We start from the raw sequence: 18,306 nt of genomic DNA, 5'->3' as shown, positions 1-18,306 counted from the left end.
GTAACTTGTAAATTTCTCATTTGTTAGTATCTTTATTGATATAAAAACCTTGTTTCACTAAATAAAACTTGTGATAAAAATTTATTAAAAACAACAATAAAAGAAGCTCACCAAGCCGGTGATATAATTCAGTAAACTTACTTTTTTATAATCACATTTTGTAGCACAAGTGTGAAGGCAGCATGAGCTACAGCCACTTGCATTTCACATTGTTTCATGATGTCGACTAACAAAGACTCCTGCAATATTTACTCTGTCAGTCAGCTTTCTCACCATCTAGGTAATATTTCACAGTTTTGCATCATCATTTCAAGTCTGAAGTCACGCTGCTCTGACCTGACAAAATTAACTAAGTGAGCCATGGGAATGTTAAAGAGGAACTTCCATCAATATTATCTTAGAAGCAGAAACTGTAACCTAAATTTGTGTAATTGGAATAGAGTTTCAAAAAGTCAGCAAATTAACTTGATTTAAAAGGTTTAGCACTTGAAGAGCAGAATTGTATACAGTGTGTTCATTTTTTGTAAACTCAAACATCCAGACATGCATTTGTAGAACAAAAAGCTAAATCCTCAGCATTACAGGAATTTTGGAACCAGTCAGTTACTGTTAATTGGAATTTGAAGATGGTTTTAAGCAAAATTGAAAGAGGCAAAGTCAGTTTGAAATGTGTAAATTAAATGTGCTGCAATCTGAAAAAGCATACAACCATCAGCAGATGTTGTGGCAAATTTAAGAGCTAGAAATTTCCTTTATAAATGAAGATGGACTTTTTCCAAATGATCCATTAAAGACAGAGTGGAGTTGCACATGATTCATGATATTATGACAGGCTTGTTTCAAGTCATTTTCACTTCCCACTATCGGAAATATCATAAATTCCTAAAGGAATCAGGTTGTCAACTCTTGATGTTAGAGCTTCAAACTACAAAAGTCAAATAAACTTGGACACTCCAGCAGAAAACACTGAGCTGATATTGGATGCTGGGATGACATTCAGTGGCATTTTGATCATTGTTCAGCAGTTATAAACATGCCTTACATAAGGCTACTTGGTCCTTGATGTAGTCTCTGCAGGGACAGATGCGATTTAATGACTGCTTGGCTCTGACACAGCTGTAGAGCAGAGAATCTGACTGGAACAGGCAATGTTTCCTGGTACTGTCGTAGGCTGGGAACACAAGGTGGCCGTCTGAAAACTCAGACGTTTGACAAGCTATATTGTGGCTGCAAGAAAAGACAAAAAGTATATTAAATAATGAGCAGCTCTCTTTGTAACACACATTTGGTTTCAAAAACAAGTAAATTTGCCAATGAAATGGTAATGGACTTTGCTCGCACCATTATTCAGGACTGTAAAGTCGCTGACGCATTTATCCAAAATGAAATATGTAATTGATTCAGATTAGTAGCTGTGACTTTGCATATTCAGATTGTTATAATTTATCCTTAAACTGTTCTCACAAGCTCAACATTTGCATATCTGATAAAAATTATAGCTAAATTGGTGGTCATAGTGGGCATTTTTATAAGCTTTAGTTTGAGAAGGCAAAACAAAAGCTTATTTTAATAACTCCATTTAAATACTGTAAATTGCTTTACAGAAAATGAGAGTTCAGTAAAAGGCTAAACACATTAAATTTAGACATTACATTCTAACAATAATATATAATGCAAGAAGAAATAAATATAGAACTAGTAAAAGGAATGTAAAATAACCTTTGGCTTTTATTGCAAAACTGCTGCAAAAATTATTCAGTCCTGATTTTAAGGCACCAACTGTATCCATACTTGTAGGTTTCAGGGCAAATTTTTTTGTAGTTGCTTTTAGTGGGAATAGTCTGTGGAAATTCTGTCATGAAATGAATCTGACTGCAGCCTACAGCTAACTACGCCGCAAACTTGGAGAATAAAGGAGTTTTAAAACGCCTTTGAAAGAAATGTGTCAATGTCTTTAATATACAGCTGAAACTTCAATATGGTATATAGTTTCTAATACTTTTTAAGGATCCTTTATTTTGTTCTATGTTGATGTTTGTCTCACTAGAAATGTTATATGTTTAACATAGCATGAAATTGTACTCACCTGGCGAGATTGGTGGCATTGTTGAGGTATGGAAAGAATGCCGGTTCACAGATAAGCCCCGCCCTCCGACAAGCCTGTTTACACGAAACCCCTGTCTCCGCTTTAAGTACCTGGAGAGCACTCAGAGGAGGCCAGCTCATTGCAGGTGAGCATAAATCCTGCAAAGAAACAGGTTAGAAAAAAAGGAAATAATATCAGTTACCATAACTATGTGGATGATGCACAGCTCTACATTATGATGTCACCAGGTGACTCTGAACCCATCCAAGCACTGAATAAATGCTAGAACAGATAAACATGTGGATGTGCCAAAACTTTCTCCAGCTAAACAGAAACAAATCTGAAGTAATCATCTTTGGACCTAAAGAGGAACGATCAAGAGTCAACTCACAGCTTCAGGTATTACAACTCCAAACTCCAGATCAGGACCGAAACCTGGGAGTAGTGATGGACTCAGACCTGAACCTTCAGAGTCTCTTGAGATGATAGAAGTCGGCCTTCTATCACCTGAAGAAAATTTCAAGGTTTAGAAAACTAATGTTTCTGAAGGTTCTAGAGAAACTCATCTATGTGTTTATCTTTATTCGCATTGATTACTGAAATATGACTGTGTTCACAGGTCTACCTAAAAAAATAAATCAATCTGATAGCTGCTGCTGGCGTTCTGATTGAAACTGGGTAGGTAGAGCACATCACACCAGTTTTAAAGTCCCCAAACTGATTCCCTGTAGCTCAGAGAATAGACTTCAAAATCTGTTGTTTAGAAATCACTGAATGGCTTAGCATCTAAATACATTAAAGATCTGCTGTTATTAAATAGCCCTTACAGACCTATCATGTCTTCTGGGTCTGGTCTTTTCTGCATCCCCAGAACCAGAGCCAGATGAGAAAAAGCAGCAATCAGCTTCTATGCACCATAAATCTGGAACAAACTTCCAGAAAACAGCTGAAAAACTTAAATTTAGACTAAAAATCTAAAAATCCACCTGTTTGGAATTGCTTTGGAAACATAATCAATGAAACATCGATCAACAATCTGATGTGTAACAATGACAGTTGAAAAAAAATAATGTTTCAGCTGTTGACTATTTGTGTTCTGTGAATTTGTATTTTTGTGTTTTTATGATGTAAAGCACTTTGAAATGCCTTCTTGCCAAAACGTGCTATACAAATAAACTTGAAACCAAAGGGTGAAAAATCAGACTTAAAAAAAAAGACAGACAGACAGACAGCATATAAAACTCTATTGTCAAACCTGTTTTTCAATCAGGACATTAACCCTCTGGAGCATTCCTTCACATGTAAACTCATAGGGAAGGTAGGGTTTTATCTGGAAGACACATGTAAATAGAAAATACTTTTAGTAAATTTTTCAGTGAATTTCCCAGTGGGAAGATTTGAATTAAACTTACTGTGCGATTGAGTATAGCAGTGATAGCTCTCTCCACATCTGTTTGGTTATCCATATCTACCATCCACACATAGGGCTCCCCTATTTCTTCAGCATATGGGTGCTGGGATGTGACCTTCACCAAACAGGAAATGAACAAGAAGAATATTCATTTTATTGTATTAAATACAAAGTCTTCTGCAAAACAGTGAAAGATTTTCTCACTTTATCTCATCAGACTTCATTTGATATTTGTTAATTAGATGTGTGTTTAAAAGGTAAATCTTTAAATAACAGAATAAAGAAATGAAAGAGACCCTTGACCTCTCTGATGGTGGGTTTTCCTTTGAAGAACTCGGTGTTCAGGCTGCTATGTGGAGGTTTTAATCTGGGGTTCAGGAAAGCACAACCATTGGCCAAGGCTTCCAGAGGGGCGGGGCCTTCATATGGGAATGACAACCCAACAAAAACCTACACAAGATTACAAAAACAAACCAGATATCAAAGATTTATGGGTTATGAAAACACAATGTACTACTAAAGGATATCCACATGGTGTCAGCAAACAACAGCACAATAAATGCTGACATGAGGAGTATGTAAAACATTGCCTTGATGTAGTTCTTCAAACCAAAAACCTACAATCTTTTCAGATTACAAATAGTTACTTAAACTTGTGTTTTGGTGCTACTTATTATGGTTATTCAGTAAAACATGGTAAAAAAGTTGCTAGTCCTTGATGCCAACAACACACAAGACAGACAAAACTCAAATATTGTTTTTTTTAAATCCTATTTGTTTTTCTTTTACACAAACTTTATGATCCCTATTTAGCATCTTAGTTACCCTGATTGCAAAGATCCTTCTGCAGTCAGAATCATCATCCATTACTCTTTCAAGACTCTTTGGATGATGTGAGATATTACACCTTATTTTCCCTTGAGTACTTTTGATTTGAACTGAATTTATTTTCCAACTGCTAAAATTTTCCATATTAATACACATTTTTTCTGCCATTTTCATAAATCAAATTTGCTTCCACATTGCTGTTCATTCTACCTGCTGATGCAAAGAGAGCAAAGCATTTCTGTCACAGCTCAACTAAGTTGGATGGCATTGTTGGGTTTGATGCTTCTCTCCTTTCATCATTATGAGAACATGAACTATGGTTCATGCTCTCATCACCTTTCTCAATCAGTCCTTTTTTGTATCATGCAGCTACATCGATGCGGATCAAAAATTCTTTGTCTTCCAACCAGGTGAGCTTGGCAAATGCCAACCAATCGTTTACTGTGGTGAAAGGAGGATTCATCTCAGAAAATGAATCCTCCTTTCATGGCTTCTATGGAAACTAAATGATCCAAATTGTGCTTTAAAATTTTCAAAGCAACAATGAGCCTCATCAGAATAACAAGGCTATATGCTGAAGCTTGGACAATTTGTCTGGAAAATATAAACTGAAGATAATTTTGCAAAAAGCACTGGTCAGAAAACAGTAGAAAATCTTTAGCTAAACTAGTATTAAAAAAACTAAATCAATAGCATCTTGATTGGCTCTGGGTTTGCTTGATAAATCTATGGTAAAAACTACATGAGAGCAATAAAACTCAGCAGACTTAAATATGAGTGGGAGGCATCAATTCCCAATGAAAGATGCACAAAACCTGTGGGCCTCATGATTACCAACAGAAACTTACTTTGCTTTGTCTCAACAAGGTCTGCACATCAGTTCCTTTGATAATACCATGATTTGTCACATAGTTTGGAATCAGAGTGTCGTTGTCGACTGTCCCATGGATATCCATGTACTTGTGGATGACGTCCAGATAAGACGTTTTATCCTAACAGCAAAGAAATGATCAATAGTTTTTCCGAAAGATTTCAAAACAGCAAAAGCACAAACCTGATTCGCCAAAATAAAAGTTCTTAAACCTTTCCACCATCATTATTGAGTCAGATTCTGGGAATACCTTCCAAAATGTGGCACTCTTCCCATAAATGAGCGCCTGGTTTTTTCTCTGGGTGGACTTCAGCTTCTCATTCTCCTCCAGACTCAGCTGATGTTGTACCACAAAGCCGAGGAATGTGTTGTCTGGTGTATGAGCTACTCGGACAGTGCAAGAAAACACATATCTTTACAAGAATATATTAGAAATATATATACCAGGAGGATGTAAACCAAATGATCTGAATTGGCTTTAAGGAAAGCAAGAAGACACATACGAAACATGGTGTAGAACTGCATGGGGGTCAGATTAAGTCCACCAAATGGACTTCTGAGATTGTATTTCTTTGCCCAGTCTGCATGATTGAAGTCTGGTTCAGTGCCAAAAGAGTCCAGCACACGGATTATACACCTGCCAGACACACAGACAGAGAAGTGGTCATAAAAAACACATCCCATTTTATTGTATGGCTGATATCCAGATAGGAAAGCATTTAAATGGAAAAACTTCCTTCAAGCAGTTAATAATAAAGAAAGAAAAAAGCTTTTAACACCAAACTGCTAAGTGCTCTAAGATTAGAGCAATGAACAACCCAGAATCCAAAAAAAAAACCCAAGTTAGAACACATTTGTAAAACTTTTGCGGGTCACTAAAAGTGTGAAACGTACGTTTATTTATAAAGGGTTTGTATTCTACAAATCAAATCAAACTTTATTTGAATAGCACATTTCAGCAGCAAGGCATTTCAAAGTGCTTTACATCAAATCAAACACAAAAAAACAATGCAACATAGAATCAACACCAAAAACACAACATAGGAACAGGCCTTTTCTGCAAAAAGGCCCGTTCCCTCACTGACTGTTGCTTTAGAAGCTTTAAAAAACACTTAATTCCAAAATAATTCTGGTTTCTTTTTTATTGAACTGTCAAAAGTAGAGTGCATTAATAAAGTTTTTCTAAACTGGCCACTCAAAGCAGTTTACTCAAGAGCCACAATCAATTGTATTTATAAACATCAGTCTGGTGGCAACTTTCATTTAATTGCCTTGCCTTTTGACATTTGACATTTGAGGAAGTTGAAATCAAGCTTGTAACCCTCTGACTGCAGGTCAGCTCTGGTAAACACCTTCTATCTACTTGTATTGCATCACAGAGCAAGATTGTGTTTGGTCTATGATCCATAGAATTATGAAAATGGAAATTGGGAAGATAATGAATTACACTGAATGTGATCAAAGTATCCCACAAATCATATAGAGTCCAAGGTTTTGGGTGTCTCACTGAATGCTGGCAAGGCAATTTTCTAATATAATTTATTTCCTGGTATCTATAGGCCTTACTTCAGCTGTTTTGATGTTAATAAGTTTTGCTGCACTTTAGGTTCAGTTGCTGTGTTTTGTTCAGTTTTGTGTGTAAAGTGGATCACTTTTATGTGGCAAGGCATGAAAAGTAATAAAGTTTGTCAAGTTCAGGTATATCTTTCCTCTGAAACTGGTGTTTATTGCATTTTACTGTAACAGATTATAGCAGCTTAGAGTCATAACAGAATGTATATAGTTCTAAAGTGCCATTTGTTTTTGCCTGCAAGTTGTACTCAAATTCAATAAACAGAATTTGCCCATTTATAGTTGTTCAGTTTTGAATTTGAGTTATCGAGAAATCTGATCTTTGAAAATAATACTTTTAAGAGTTATGCTACTAATACATTGGCATCAATTACTTATTTGGTCAGTTAATTAGTGACATTAATCATTACTAATGTTTTACTTTCAACTTGTGTTTTGGTCCAGACCGTTGTTAATTGTGAAAGCTCCTGGATTTAAAAAGATGGTCACAGTTGCTGAATAATTAATTGAGTATATCTGTTTGTTCGGGCTGGGCTTCACTGGGGTTGCTAGGTAATGGGCTGAGCCTCACTGGGGTTTGACAGATAATGGGCTGGGGTTCACTGGGGTTGCTAGGTAACGGGCTGGGCTTTACCTAGCCCGTTACCTAGCAACCCCAGTGCTAGGTACTGGGGTTGCTAGGTGAGAGGCAATTACTGCTGATTAGTGACAGTACATTAAAAGGTTTCTGAAACAGATAATTTTCTAGACTCCAAAAAACTTTAACTTACGGTGAAAAACTGACTGTGTTTTTTTTAGATGCTCTGGTTGTTTTTAGAAACAGCTGAGACACAAATGGAACTACAAAAGGTGCAAAAATGTGAATTTTGCATAATACGCCCCTTTAAATCCAATGGAAGAAGCAAGAGAGTGCTTAGTTTTTCTAAGAAAGTGTTTCTACATGTAATAATTTGCAAAAATATTTCAATACCCATCAAGTTACTCACTTGTATTTGATCCATGACGTCTTAAGTACTTTCTGGATTTGTCTAAGACCAATTATATCTGTATAAATCAAATTTGGTTCCACTAGTGAAAGTCGAGAGGGACATCCGCCAGTCTGAATCCCAAAAAACCTAAAGAGAAACAGAGACACAAAGAAGCAAGAGGGAAAATATGATAATTATAGCATCAGATTTTGGCATTACTGAAAAGGACACGATTTGCATTTGATGTCATGCAACACAACTGGGTTTTAACTGCCACATTTATCTGTTTCTGTTTCTTTCCTGTGAAAGCAGCACAAAAGGCCTGCAGATGAATACGCACTTGTTGAGGCTTGGAAGGGAGGCTGACAGGTGAAGATGGTGACCCAAAACATGAAGTGAAGAAATAAGGTCACTCCACTGAACCAGCTCCCCGAGTGGGCCGCCGCTGAAAGCGTTCTCAGCTATTTTGAGACCCGCTTCTTTCGTAAGCACACCAGGATGCACAAGTATCTGAGGGAGTTGGGGGAGGAAACAGATTAATGGATAAGAGACAAATTTGAATGCTTTCTTAACTGTCAATATCTCCCTAGCGTCTGTTTCGGCTTCTCATTCAGAATAAAAAAGCTTCCTAGCCATTTAAGGATAAAGCGTTGATTCATTTCAAACAGTCACAACGTCTGTCCTTCCACTTTAATTCTACTGTGTGAGCTTTGCTGGAAGAAACTCTGAAGTCTGCAAATACATGAGCTTATTTCTCATCTTTGGCATTAGTGGAATAAAAAGCTTTTCCAAATGAAGGATGAAAGCATGTTTAGAAAACAACCTCAACATGCTAAATTAAGAATAAAACAATTTTAACCACACAAACGCAGAACTCACAACGGCACAAACAATAAATTGAGAGAAAAGAAAATTTAATTTCATTATGAAAGACAGCTGCTAACAAATGGATGAAAGGTGACGTCTCTAGATTGGTGTTATTCCATTACAGAAAAACCCTGTAATGAAATATTACAATGCTGGTTTATGAATATAACAATGTACAACCTCAAAGGAAACAATATGGAAGCTGATTATACACAACCGAGAAATGCATTAAAACACAAAATCAAAGCAAAACTATTTAATGTAACAGGAAAGAACACTGGATTTTTATCAAATTTGAGAAGAAAACTTAATCTTGTCAATGATAAAACAAATTCCATCTGACGTCTATAGGAAGAAACTCAACCAAAGCTCAGAGCTTGTAGTTAAGACTGAACATATTTAAAAAATATTCAACATTTTTCATTTTGTTACTGTTAGAAAAATAGATGTAACCCACTTATTGAGACATTACGATGCAATTTAATATTCAATAATTTGATTATCATTACTTCATCATCACTGCAGTTAAAAGCAAAATAGTAAAGACTAAAAGTCTGTGATGTTTATAATCCAAAGAGCCCCTTTTGCCACCACAAGTCAAATGCCAGATGGTTAAAACTTGGACATTACTGAGTCTTCCAACAATTATACATGAATAAATACAGTTGACATTAAGGTTCGAAAAAAAGTCAGAGAACATTTTGTATGGTTTTTACAGATATTTAACAATTTAACATTTGTGAACTTCAGATAACTTTTTATTTTACCTGTTTGGTTTTCCGGTCTTCCAGGTTGTATTTGGCCGAGAGAGAACGTCCCGCCTCCAACCAAATCTCCTCCATACTTTTAATTCTCTGTTGGATCCACCTAAATTCAGTCTTGTTGTGCAAAAACTGGTGCAGCTCCTCAAAATGTCCTCGTATCACTGCATCCTCTAAAACCGGCTGAGGAGAATCACGAGAGCACTAAATCACATTCATTCTTTCTCCAACATTCTTTGTTTCCAATGCTTAATATCACCACTGAGAAAATAATTTCCCTTTTAACTCTTTATTTCTACTCAAAATTTGTGACTTTTTTGCATCTTCTTAGACCACAGATAATTTTTTTGAGTAAAAATCTTTGACTTTTACTTGTTTTGTTTCTTTGATGACTGAAGGGACAACTCGGCTTGGAAGAACAGGACACCAAGACTCTGTCTGAATATGACATGAAAAGAAACACAGTATTACTTTTAACAGCTCCTGCCTAAAGAGATACACATATTTGATGCAAACAAGCTTTTTTTCCACATCAGGACTTGCAGGGACATAAATTCAATGATGATAAAATCTAATCTTGTCAAAACGGACTTGTGTTTATGGATGTTTAAAAGCACTTAGGTACCTCACTGAGATAGATGAGGAAGGAGCACAGCGACCCATTCACACCATAACTGCTGTAGCAAGGATCTGTCATCCACATGTCCTTCATCCACTGTCCCCACAAAAATCCAGAGTACAACAACAAAAACATCACCTCATGGTTAGTGAGCCGTAGACTGTAAAGTACTAAAACATTGAGAAAATTTCCTTCAGTTTTGCTGTAAACTGAAATTATTGAACACTGAGTACAAAAGAAAGTTTCTATAAAGTTACAAAATAGTTCTTAATGTAAATACCCTTAAATAAAGATAAAGTGCTCAACTATAGGGTAGTGTGATGTCAAAGTTTAATGTGTAAGTAAATAAAAAGAATTGATAAATAAATAGGACTAACCATATTCTCACACTTTTTGCTTCATATGTTTTACAATCATTATGTAAAACATATATTTACAGAACTTTATTACCTTGATTTTCCCCTTACACTCTGGAAATCCATCCAATGGTGGCAGGGGGCAATTTTTATCTTCTGGGATTTCATCCTCTAAGAAAGACAATCAGCAGTGTTCTCATTAATAAATATTTCCTCACTTTACATGTGCTCTATTAGAAATTAGTGGTGAAAATAAAATATGCTTTCCTATTTATTTATTCATAAATTATTTTGCCTATGGTAATTAAATAAATTAGATTATCATCAGCAGTTGTACTTCATGTTGTTGGTTTGTTTGTATGTCCGGCCATTTGTGATTGAGCATCATCTGCATTGCAGCGCTTTTAATGAACTCATTATGTTGCTTGTTTACTTTGCAAATCCAAGCCTGATGCTCAAATAATAATATTGTTAATCCGATTTTCTGCACGGTTGTATAAATTTGCTAAATATCGCTTTACCAACCCTGAAAGCCAGTTTCCATTGTACATTTTTCTCACTTGAAATTTCAGTTATTCGCCGTCATGTCTAAACTTTGCACCTGTTCAGAAATCTTTGCTTGCAAGATTTTTTTTAGAATTTATTTGTTTTCTGTTTAGCTGTGTTGAATCAAATCTTAAAAATGTTTCGCTTTGAGTTAAAGCTTACCAGATTCCACTTTCTCCTTTTTCTCTTCCTTCTTCAGCTGCTGCTTTAGAAGCTCCTCCAAGCGAGTCACTTCTTGCCACAGTTGGACTTTATCAGCACGCAGCTCCTTTATCATCTCATCCTTCATCTGACCTTTCACTTTCTCTGCCTCCATTTTCTCCTGAAGAGCTTTTATGTCCTCCTTGTAGCCTTTAAAACATGGCGATGGTGAGACTGGAGGAGAGAGGGTCATTTTTCTGCTTTAAGTGTTGAAAAGGGTTTGACATTTCTAAATAGCTTTTCATGCAAAAGTCACGCAGTGTTAAAGTAGGAAATGTTTCCTTTGTTATGTGAAGAAAGATCATTTTTATGATTCAGTCAAAACTGAACCAAGAAACTTTGCACATAGAGAATTAAAACATTCTGTAGCATATTTAAGTTATTTTAAAGGGGCAGTATTAATTTTTTACCATCTATTTTATAGGTCAATCGAATACCTTCAGTTTTTATAAAAATACCATATGGATTGTAGAAGCCTAAATTCAGTTTTTGTTCATTCAGACTTTAGGATAAGTTATGTTCATATTTCTTATATAATTTGTTTATTTGGATAAAAATTATAACTAGTTAATCTGTATTGCATAGTAATTTATTGTATTTGACTACACTAAAGTCTTGTAAATTTGCATAACTAATTGGAGTTAAGGATTTTTAGGGTGTGGCTAGCCAGAGTCAGTTGGGCAGTTGGAGTGGAGCCACACAGTTTTTTGACCTCTCACTCACTCACTCTCTTTCTTTTTAGATTTTCTTGTTTCTTTATTTTTTGTGGAAGGATAACCTTTGTACCGTTTTTTATTTCTGAAGTAAAACCATTTAACTATATTAAGAGGATCGAGTCTTTTTTTGTCGTCGTCATCAAGTGGACTAAGGAGAAAGACGAAGAGGGTCAACCTTATGGCTTCTTTATTTTAGGAAACTACATGTATCAAATATGACTCATAATAATCATTGTATTATTTGGTATGAGAAATACTTTGCTATTTGGCCCCATTTTATTCTTGAAAATAAATTCTTAATTCAGTAGCTGAACAAAGAAGAAAATCCTCCTGAAACTGCCTAGGCACTGACAAAGGCTCAATTGGAAATGGACGCAACAATCTAAAGCTCAAAGACATTAGAGGTAGGGAGTGGGTCTGTTCAGTGCAATATTTTATGATCTGGTTTATTCAGGAGAACGTTTCCACTGCCAGTGGGACTCTCACTGGGCAGGCAACAGAAGCCTTCAGAAAAATCCAATTAATTCTCAAGCAAAACATTTTCAGAAAGTTTTTCTGTTTAGACTTCGAACATGAAGGAATGAGGGATGATAACCATTTGAACAGTTCAAAGAGAGTCATTTCTTCCCGCTGATGATTTACTCTCCTTAAAACACGGGGTCAACTGAAGCCCAATTAACTAAGTGAAACATTTTTAGAAATTAGCCACAGAACATTGAAATGCATTAGATGAGTATTCTGCCAATAGCAAACCAATGTCACATGGATTTGACTTGTTTATGCAAGCTTCAGACAAAATCCATCACCATTAACACAAAAAGACAGATGGCAAAGCAATAATTGATGTTCACTGGCTGAATCCAGAGTTTGTGAGCCAGAATATTTATCTCAGATTTTAGACAACAGTTGCATAGTATAGATGGCTCCTTATGTTTCACATAAAACATATTTTTTTCTGACCATTATTATCCGTTTTGACGACGTTCAGCAGATCATCCACAAACTGTACAAAAATCTTCATCACATCTAGAATTGAAAAGATTAAAAAGACAGAAAAAAGATTATAAGAACAAAGTAAAGTTAAAAAAAACTTTCCATTTTATAAGTGTCACATAAAAACAAAATGTTGTTAACTGCAAAGTTTAGATCAAGTAAATAAATGACCTAAAAGATCTTAAGAATGAAAACAACTGTTTTCAGAAACTAACCAGAATAATAGTATGTTTCACAGGTAGGGTTACAGTTTAATAAATAAAAACATATCAGGTTTTTTCAGACTCGTTCCTTCTCGTGATTCTGTTGTTTCCAAGGGCCAGTCTGTAGGTGAACGGGACACTCTTAATGCAAATTGATCCACTTCGCAATAAGCACTCAAAAATGCTTAATTAGTCTCCATTCATATGGCCTCCTCTGGAAACTGGGATAATTTCAAAGTAATGCAAGTAAGTGCTGAGTGCCTGGACTGCTCAGGGTTAATATGTTTCCCTCCTGCTCACTGCTCAGCAGTTGCCAAGAGAGAAAGTCTTTTATTTGTTTCGATTATTTTCTTCCACGAGGAAGAGAATCTGGTGTCGACACCACTGGTTAACACCCTTATTTCTGCTTCTTTTTTGCGGCCTGACCCTTCTCATTATCTCACTGCTCTTTTCTCACCTTGGGCCTTGCTTGTTTCCAGCCACACTTTCCTGTTCTCCCTCAGTCTGTTGTCAGCAATCACACCGATGCTCCTCTGGTCAACTTTAGTCTGAAAGACACACAATTAAATTTTAGCTACGAGGAATTCAAAGTAAAAAACACAGAGTTTAAAATCTGCACTGAAACATTTGCATATATGTTCTTTGAAATTCATTTGATTATTTTCTGTTCTGCTTACAGATAAAAATTGCACAAGATTGTACATAAGAATATTATAACATTTAATACAGAAATATGGACTTAATGAAAAGTTTGTTTAATTCCTGCTTAAAGTAACCTGAGGGATTGTTCAGTTTTTTGCTTGGAATTTTTTTTTTTTTAAACATCAAAAACTATTTTTATTCTTCCAATATCCATTTTTGTGTTTTGTTAAAAATAGACTTTCCAAACATAATAATAAGTTTGGGGTTCTTAGGTGATAAATTTAGCAGAACTCAAAGGTGTAGGAATATTTTTTTAAAGTACTATGTTTACAGTGGATTTCAGTCAAAGCAAAGCTATGATTCTTTTAACCTATACCCAGATGACACATTATTAACCGAACAGTCAGCTTTTCGTCAATGCATTATTAAACTAAACCTGGGGTTTTAATTGCTTCGGTTAATCCAGTTTTTCTCCTGGGTCTGGTTTAATATACTGCGTAAACATCAGTGGTGTTCTCAGAGTTCCTCACAGATTTTAAAATCACAAACTTTGACAGTTACAATGCCTCTTCAATAAATTTAGCTCTGAAGTCAGGTGGATGTTAAGGCCCCCAAAAGATAAAGTAAGGAGAAAATAAGAAAATATACATACCAGAATGAAATAAGGCAGGCTCAGACACCACAGCAAACAAATGGCCAGCAGCCCACACACAGGCCTTTTCAGGATTTGTTTCAGCTTTCTCATGATTAATAGGAGCTGCAGGTTAGATTGGATGTAAGTTATTAAAAAATACAGCAGATTGAATGTCATGTCTTTTAGAAATATAATTGTTCTGTTCAGCAGTGGGTGTTGAGACATAAACCATAGAGATTTTATATCAAATTATGTGCCTTTTAAAATCCTGACCTTGTAAATGAGATTTATTTGTATAAATAAGGGGAAAATAAAAAATAAAAAGTTAATTTCCTTTATATTTTGTGAGAAACATTCTCACAAAATATTTCGATTTCAATTAAAGAGACTGTTTTTAACATTTTATTTTCTAAAATATTTGCCATAAAATGAATTGAGGCAGTAATAATTTGGAATCCAAAACCTATACAAGATCTAGCCCGTATTCTTTATACTAGAGCTTAAGTCTTCCAACTGCAAACAGTTCAATATCATGACAAAGAAAACTAATCCCCCAAGGGTTGTTTTTATATCCTGGTGATAGATTCACTTGCAAACATGTGTCATAATAAACTAGTTTTTTAAAGCTTGCACAAGTCATGCACAGGCCTCTGAAGTTATTGCAGCTCTTTTTAAGCACATTTTATAGTGTATGACAACTATTATAGGCTATAATCCAAAGTGAATGTGAGTAATGTAGAAAGACATACATGTGACAGTTCAACAGAAGAGATCAGACTTTTTAAAATACTTTTACCTGCAAACCAGGATTAACTACCTTTGATGTTCTGTAGATAAACGCTGAGATATGAATTAATAAATCATGAGGTGGTTAAAAGTTTTTGTCATTTTTGGTCCAATTTATTCATCAAATGACCAAGACAGGATTTGTGAACGAGCATATCGATGGATGGCAATTTCAATTATCTACAAAATTGTTAATTTGTTTTCCTTATTCCTGCTAGTAAAAGAAGCAGGACTTAACTTTTGGGTTTTGGTCCAACAAGACAGTATTAGATTTACCAGAATATGAGAAGTACATTGAAAATTAACCAAATAGTCTCTTAGTTCACATTTTAAAGCAAAGATAAAGTGATTTTATATCTATGCAACTAACCGCTATGATGTCCTGAATAAATGTAAATAAGATATTGAAATGAAAAGAAACAAAACTTTATTTCGAACATGATGGTAGTATAAAATCATGCACAAGAACAAGGAACACAAAAGACATTTTTATACCACAGTAATCTTACCATTCTCGATATTGATTAATAAATCATAATTCACTTCAAAAAAGAAAGTAATCTAAATGCCTACGTCAAGGCAGATGATTTCTTGGTGCTGTTTTTGATGGTTTAAGGCAGAGTATGTCAGTCCTGGTCCTCAGAGTTTTGCCTCCTGCATGTTTTAGGGTTTTTCTTTGCAGTCACATCTGTACATCACGTGTGACTAATGGCATACTGAGAGATAATGTAACCGTTTAAATCAGCTGTGTCAGTTACATGACATTTCTTTCAGCTGCTAAAAAGGCAAAAATATTGAAGGTTTGTTAAAAATATTCATGGTATTGTCTATACATTTTAAACTCTCGTAAATTAATGGACTCAAATTTCAAAGCGTAGTGTATACAAGGTAATCTCCTTAAATTATGATACTTTGACAAAGTACCTTCTTTAAATGTTGCTAACATACCATTTGTAAGGAAAAATTCAAATGTTTCTCCTGTAATGCATGTCTATTCTTTAGTTTAGTTTAGTTTTTTTCTAAATGGGAGCATGGTTTGAGAAAATGAGGCCAAAGCACAAGATCAACCACCGGAGAGCTGCAGCCCACTCAGAAGCCACTTTAAGATCTGTGTTAATCAGGTCCTCCACAGCTGTGTGCTGTCAGGCTGATGAGCTAATGTTTGGTTGTCGGTTGGAGGAGATAATGAAGTAACACAGGTTGATTAAAATGTTATTGAAGTTAGTGACTTAACCAAGTTCGGTATATGACAGCTTCTTCTTATTCTCAACAAAGCTACAATAGTTAAATTCCTGATTAAGAGACTGATCCTGTAAATGATCAAACCAAAATAGCTGTTTGGATAATCAATCATAAAGAACACTACTTTATATCTGTTACATCCATCTTTGCAGTGGTTAATATGAGCATGTTAATTCAATGAAAGTGTGATTCTCTGCTGGACATACCTTCACAATGAGAAAGAACAGTTACCTTCAGAAGTTTAATTGGTCCTTCAAACTCAACAGAAATGAAGTTTTGGGTCTGTCTTAAAGTTTCTTCATGATCCAGTTTCCTTTAAATCACAGAGTGGTGCTCAGGCAAAATTCACAGGTGAAAAGCTTCATTGCCGGTTTCCCACAGAACCAGTTTATGTTCACAAAACCAGTTTATCTAGTGGAAGCAGACAAACTGGTGGAAGTCTGGTCTAAAAATAAACCTGCTTCTTTCAACTGTAGTGATGGATTTTTTTTTGTTTGTTTTCAGGTTGACTTTTACTTTTTCACACACCTCGATAAGTGTAGTGGGTTGATAAATAGTAAAAAAAATAAAATAAATAAATAGTAATACACCCTTATTTTTGAATTAGTCTTAATTTCCGTCTTATTTAATTTTTTTCCCCCTTATATATATATGGATACAGGGGCTACACAGTGGCGCAGTTGGTAGAGCTGTTGCCTTGCAGCAAGAAGGTCCTGGGTTCGATTCCCAGCCCGGGGTCTTTCTGCATGGAGTTTGCATGTTCTCCCTGTGCATGTGTGGGTTCTCGCTGGGTTCTCTGGCTTCCTCCCACAGTCCAAAAACATGACTGCCAGGTTAATTGGGCTCTCTAAATTCTCCCTAGGTGTGAGTGGGTGTGTGAATGGTTGTTTGTCCTGTCTGTTTTCTGTGTTGCCCTGCGACAGACCGGCGACCTGTTCAGGGTGAACCCCGCCTCTCGCCCGGAACGTTAGCCCGGGATAGGAACCAGCATTAGGGACAAAGGGTGATTAGAAAATGGATATATGGATACATATGTTTGTGTACATACAACTTCTTACCAGTAGAGGCACTGTCATACCACTGTGAGTCTAATAGGGAGAACGGTTTTCTTTGCTCTGGGCATGCGCAGCTCAGAATAAATGCGCTCTTGCCAGAGTAACATTATAACAACTCGTTTCCGCTGTGATGCACAGATATTGGCTACACAATAAAAGCCTCAGTGTGGTTATAAAAGTGACATTTATTCCATCAGGTTCTTCTTCTTTTCTACTATGGCGGATTGCAAACACCTGTAAGGTGCTCACCGCCACCTACTGTACATGACTGTATAGCAGCACTACCTCACATCCATTAAATTCTATTTTTAAATTTTGTATTTTGTCCTTCAGGTTCAGTTTCCCAGTTCAAACTAAGGCCTGTTAGGTTAATTAGAAATAATAGGCTACACAGGTGCTGGCACAAGTGGATGTTTGAGTTTGTTGGATCATCCAATGATCATCCAATGTGAGGCAGGTGAGGCCATGAAAAGTAAAATAGATTCTAACAACGATGAAATAAAATCAATTTGTCCATTTTCTTATTGAAAATTTCAACATTTTTATGGTCAAAATTGCTATTTCTTATTATGTTTAACATATATTTTAGACAAATTAAATCAAATACAGTGTATCACAAGAAAATTTGCTTTGCTTTGTATGTTTTTAACTTAACATTATTAATGTTGCACATTTTAGCTATGTTTAATTTTGGAACTGCTAACTGCTGCCAAATGGTGATTGGAAACTTTTAGCTTGTCTATTTATTGTATTTTATTCAATGTATCGGTGCAGAAGCTGCTGGGTTGACTTGATTTCCTCTTTTGTTGGAATAAATATTGTGAACCTGAGTGTGTTTGTCATGAACTGAGACAAACATATAAGGGTTACACAATCAATCTATATAATGTCTTTCACGTAGTGATGGAATTTCTGAAATAAAAGGACTTTCAATAATATTATAATTTAA

At 35.5% G+C, this 18,306-nt stretch overlaps 1 protein-coding gene across 5 annotated transcripts; it reads right to left on the bottom strand.

Moving 5' to 3' along the window:
• Positions 1-1,010: 1,010 nt before the first annotated feature.
• On the bottom strand, positions 1,011-16,667 carry LOC122839913 (alpha-1,6-mannosylglycoprotein 6-beta-N-acetylglucosaminyltransferase A-like). 5 transcript variants are annotated; one of them, XM_044131939.1, is made up of 20 exons: positions 16,009-16,420; positions 15,634-15,776; positions 14,293-14,397; positions 13,456-13,546; positions 12,763-12,828; positions 11,048-11,260; positions 10,434-10,510; positions 9,990-10,079; positions 9,737-9,802; positions 9,371-9,547; positions 8,077-8,246; positions 7,755-7,883; positions 5,700-5,833; positions 5,447-5,580; positions 5,174-5,317; positions 3,801-3,947; positions 3,499-3,612; positions 3,342-3,416; positions 2,087-2,244; positions 1,011-1,227 (listed from the first exon to the last, which is right to left on the bottom strand). In XM_044131939.1, exons 3-20 carry the CDS (start codon positions 14,383-14,385, stop codon positions 1,026-1,028), a joined length of 2,280 nt encoding a protein of 759 aa, XP_043987874.1. In that variant the 5' UTR covers positions 14,386-14,397; positions 15,634-15,776; positions 16,009-16,420; the 3' UTR covers positions 1,011-1,025. The 5 variants fall into 5 exon arrangements, 4 of the variants coding, with proteins under 4 accessions (XP_043987874.1, XP_043987873.1, XP_043987876.1 ...); XM_044131938.1 differs by lacking the exons at positions 15,634-15,776; positions 16,009-16,420 and adding an exon at positions 16,509-16,667; XM_044131941.1 differs by lacking the exons at positions 15,634-15,776; positions 16,009-16,420 and adding an exon at positions 16,509-16,667 and having other exon boundaries at positions 11,048-11,236.
• Positions 16,668-18,306: the final 1,639 nt, after the last annotated feature.

This window comes from Gambusia affinis, linkage group LG11 (assembly GCF_019740435.1).
Source record: "Gambusia affinis linkage group LG11, SWU_Gaff_1.0, whole genome shotgun sequence".
Classification (NCBI taxonomy): domain Eukaryota; kingdom Metazoa; phylum Chordata; class Actinopteri; order Cyprinodontiformes; family Poeciliidae; genus Gambusia; species Gambusia affinis.
This window is presented reverse-complemented; position numbering and strand designations above follow the sequence as displayed.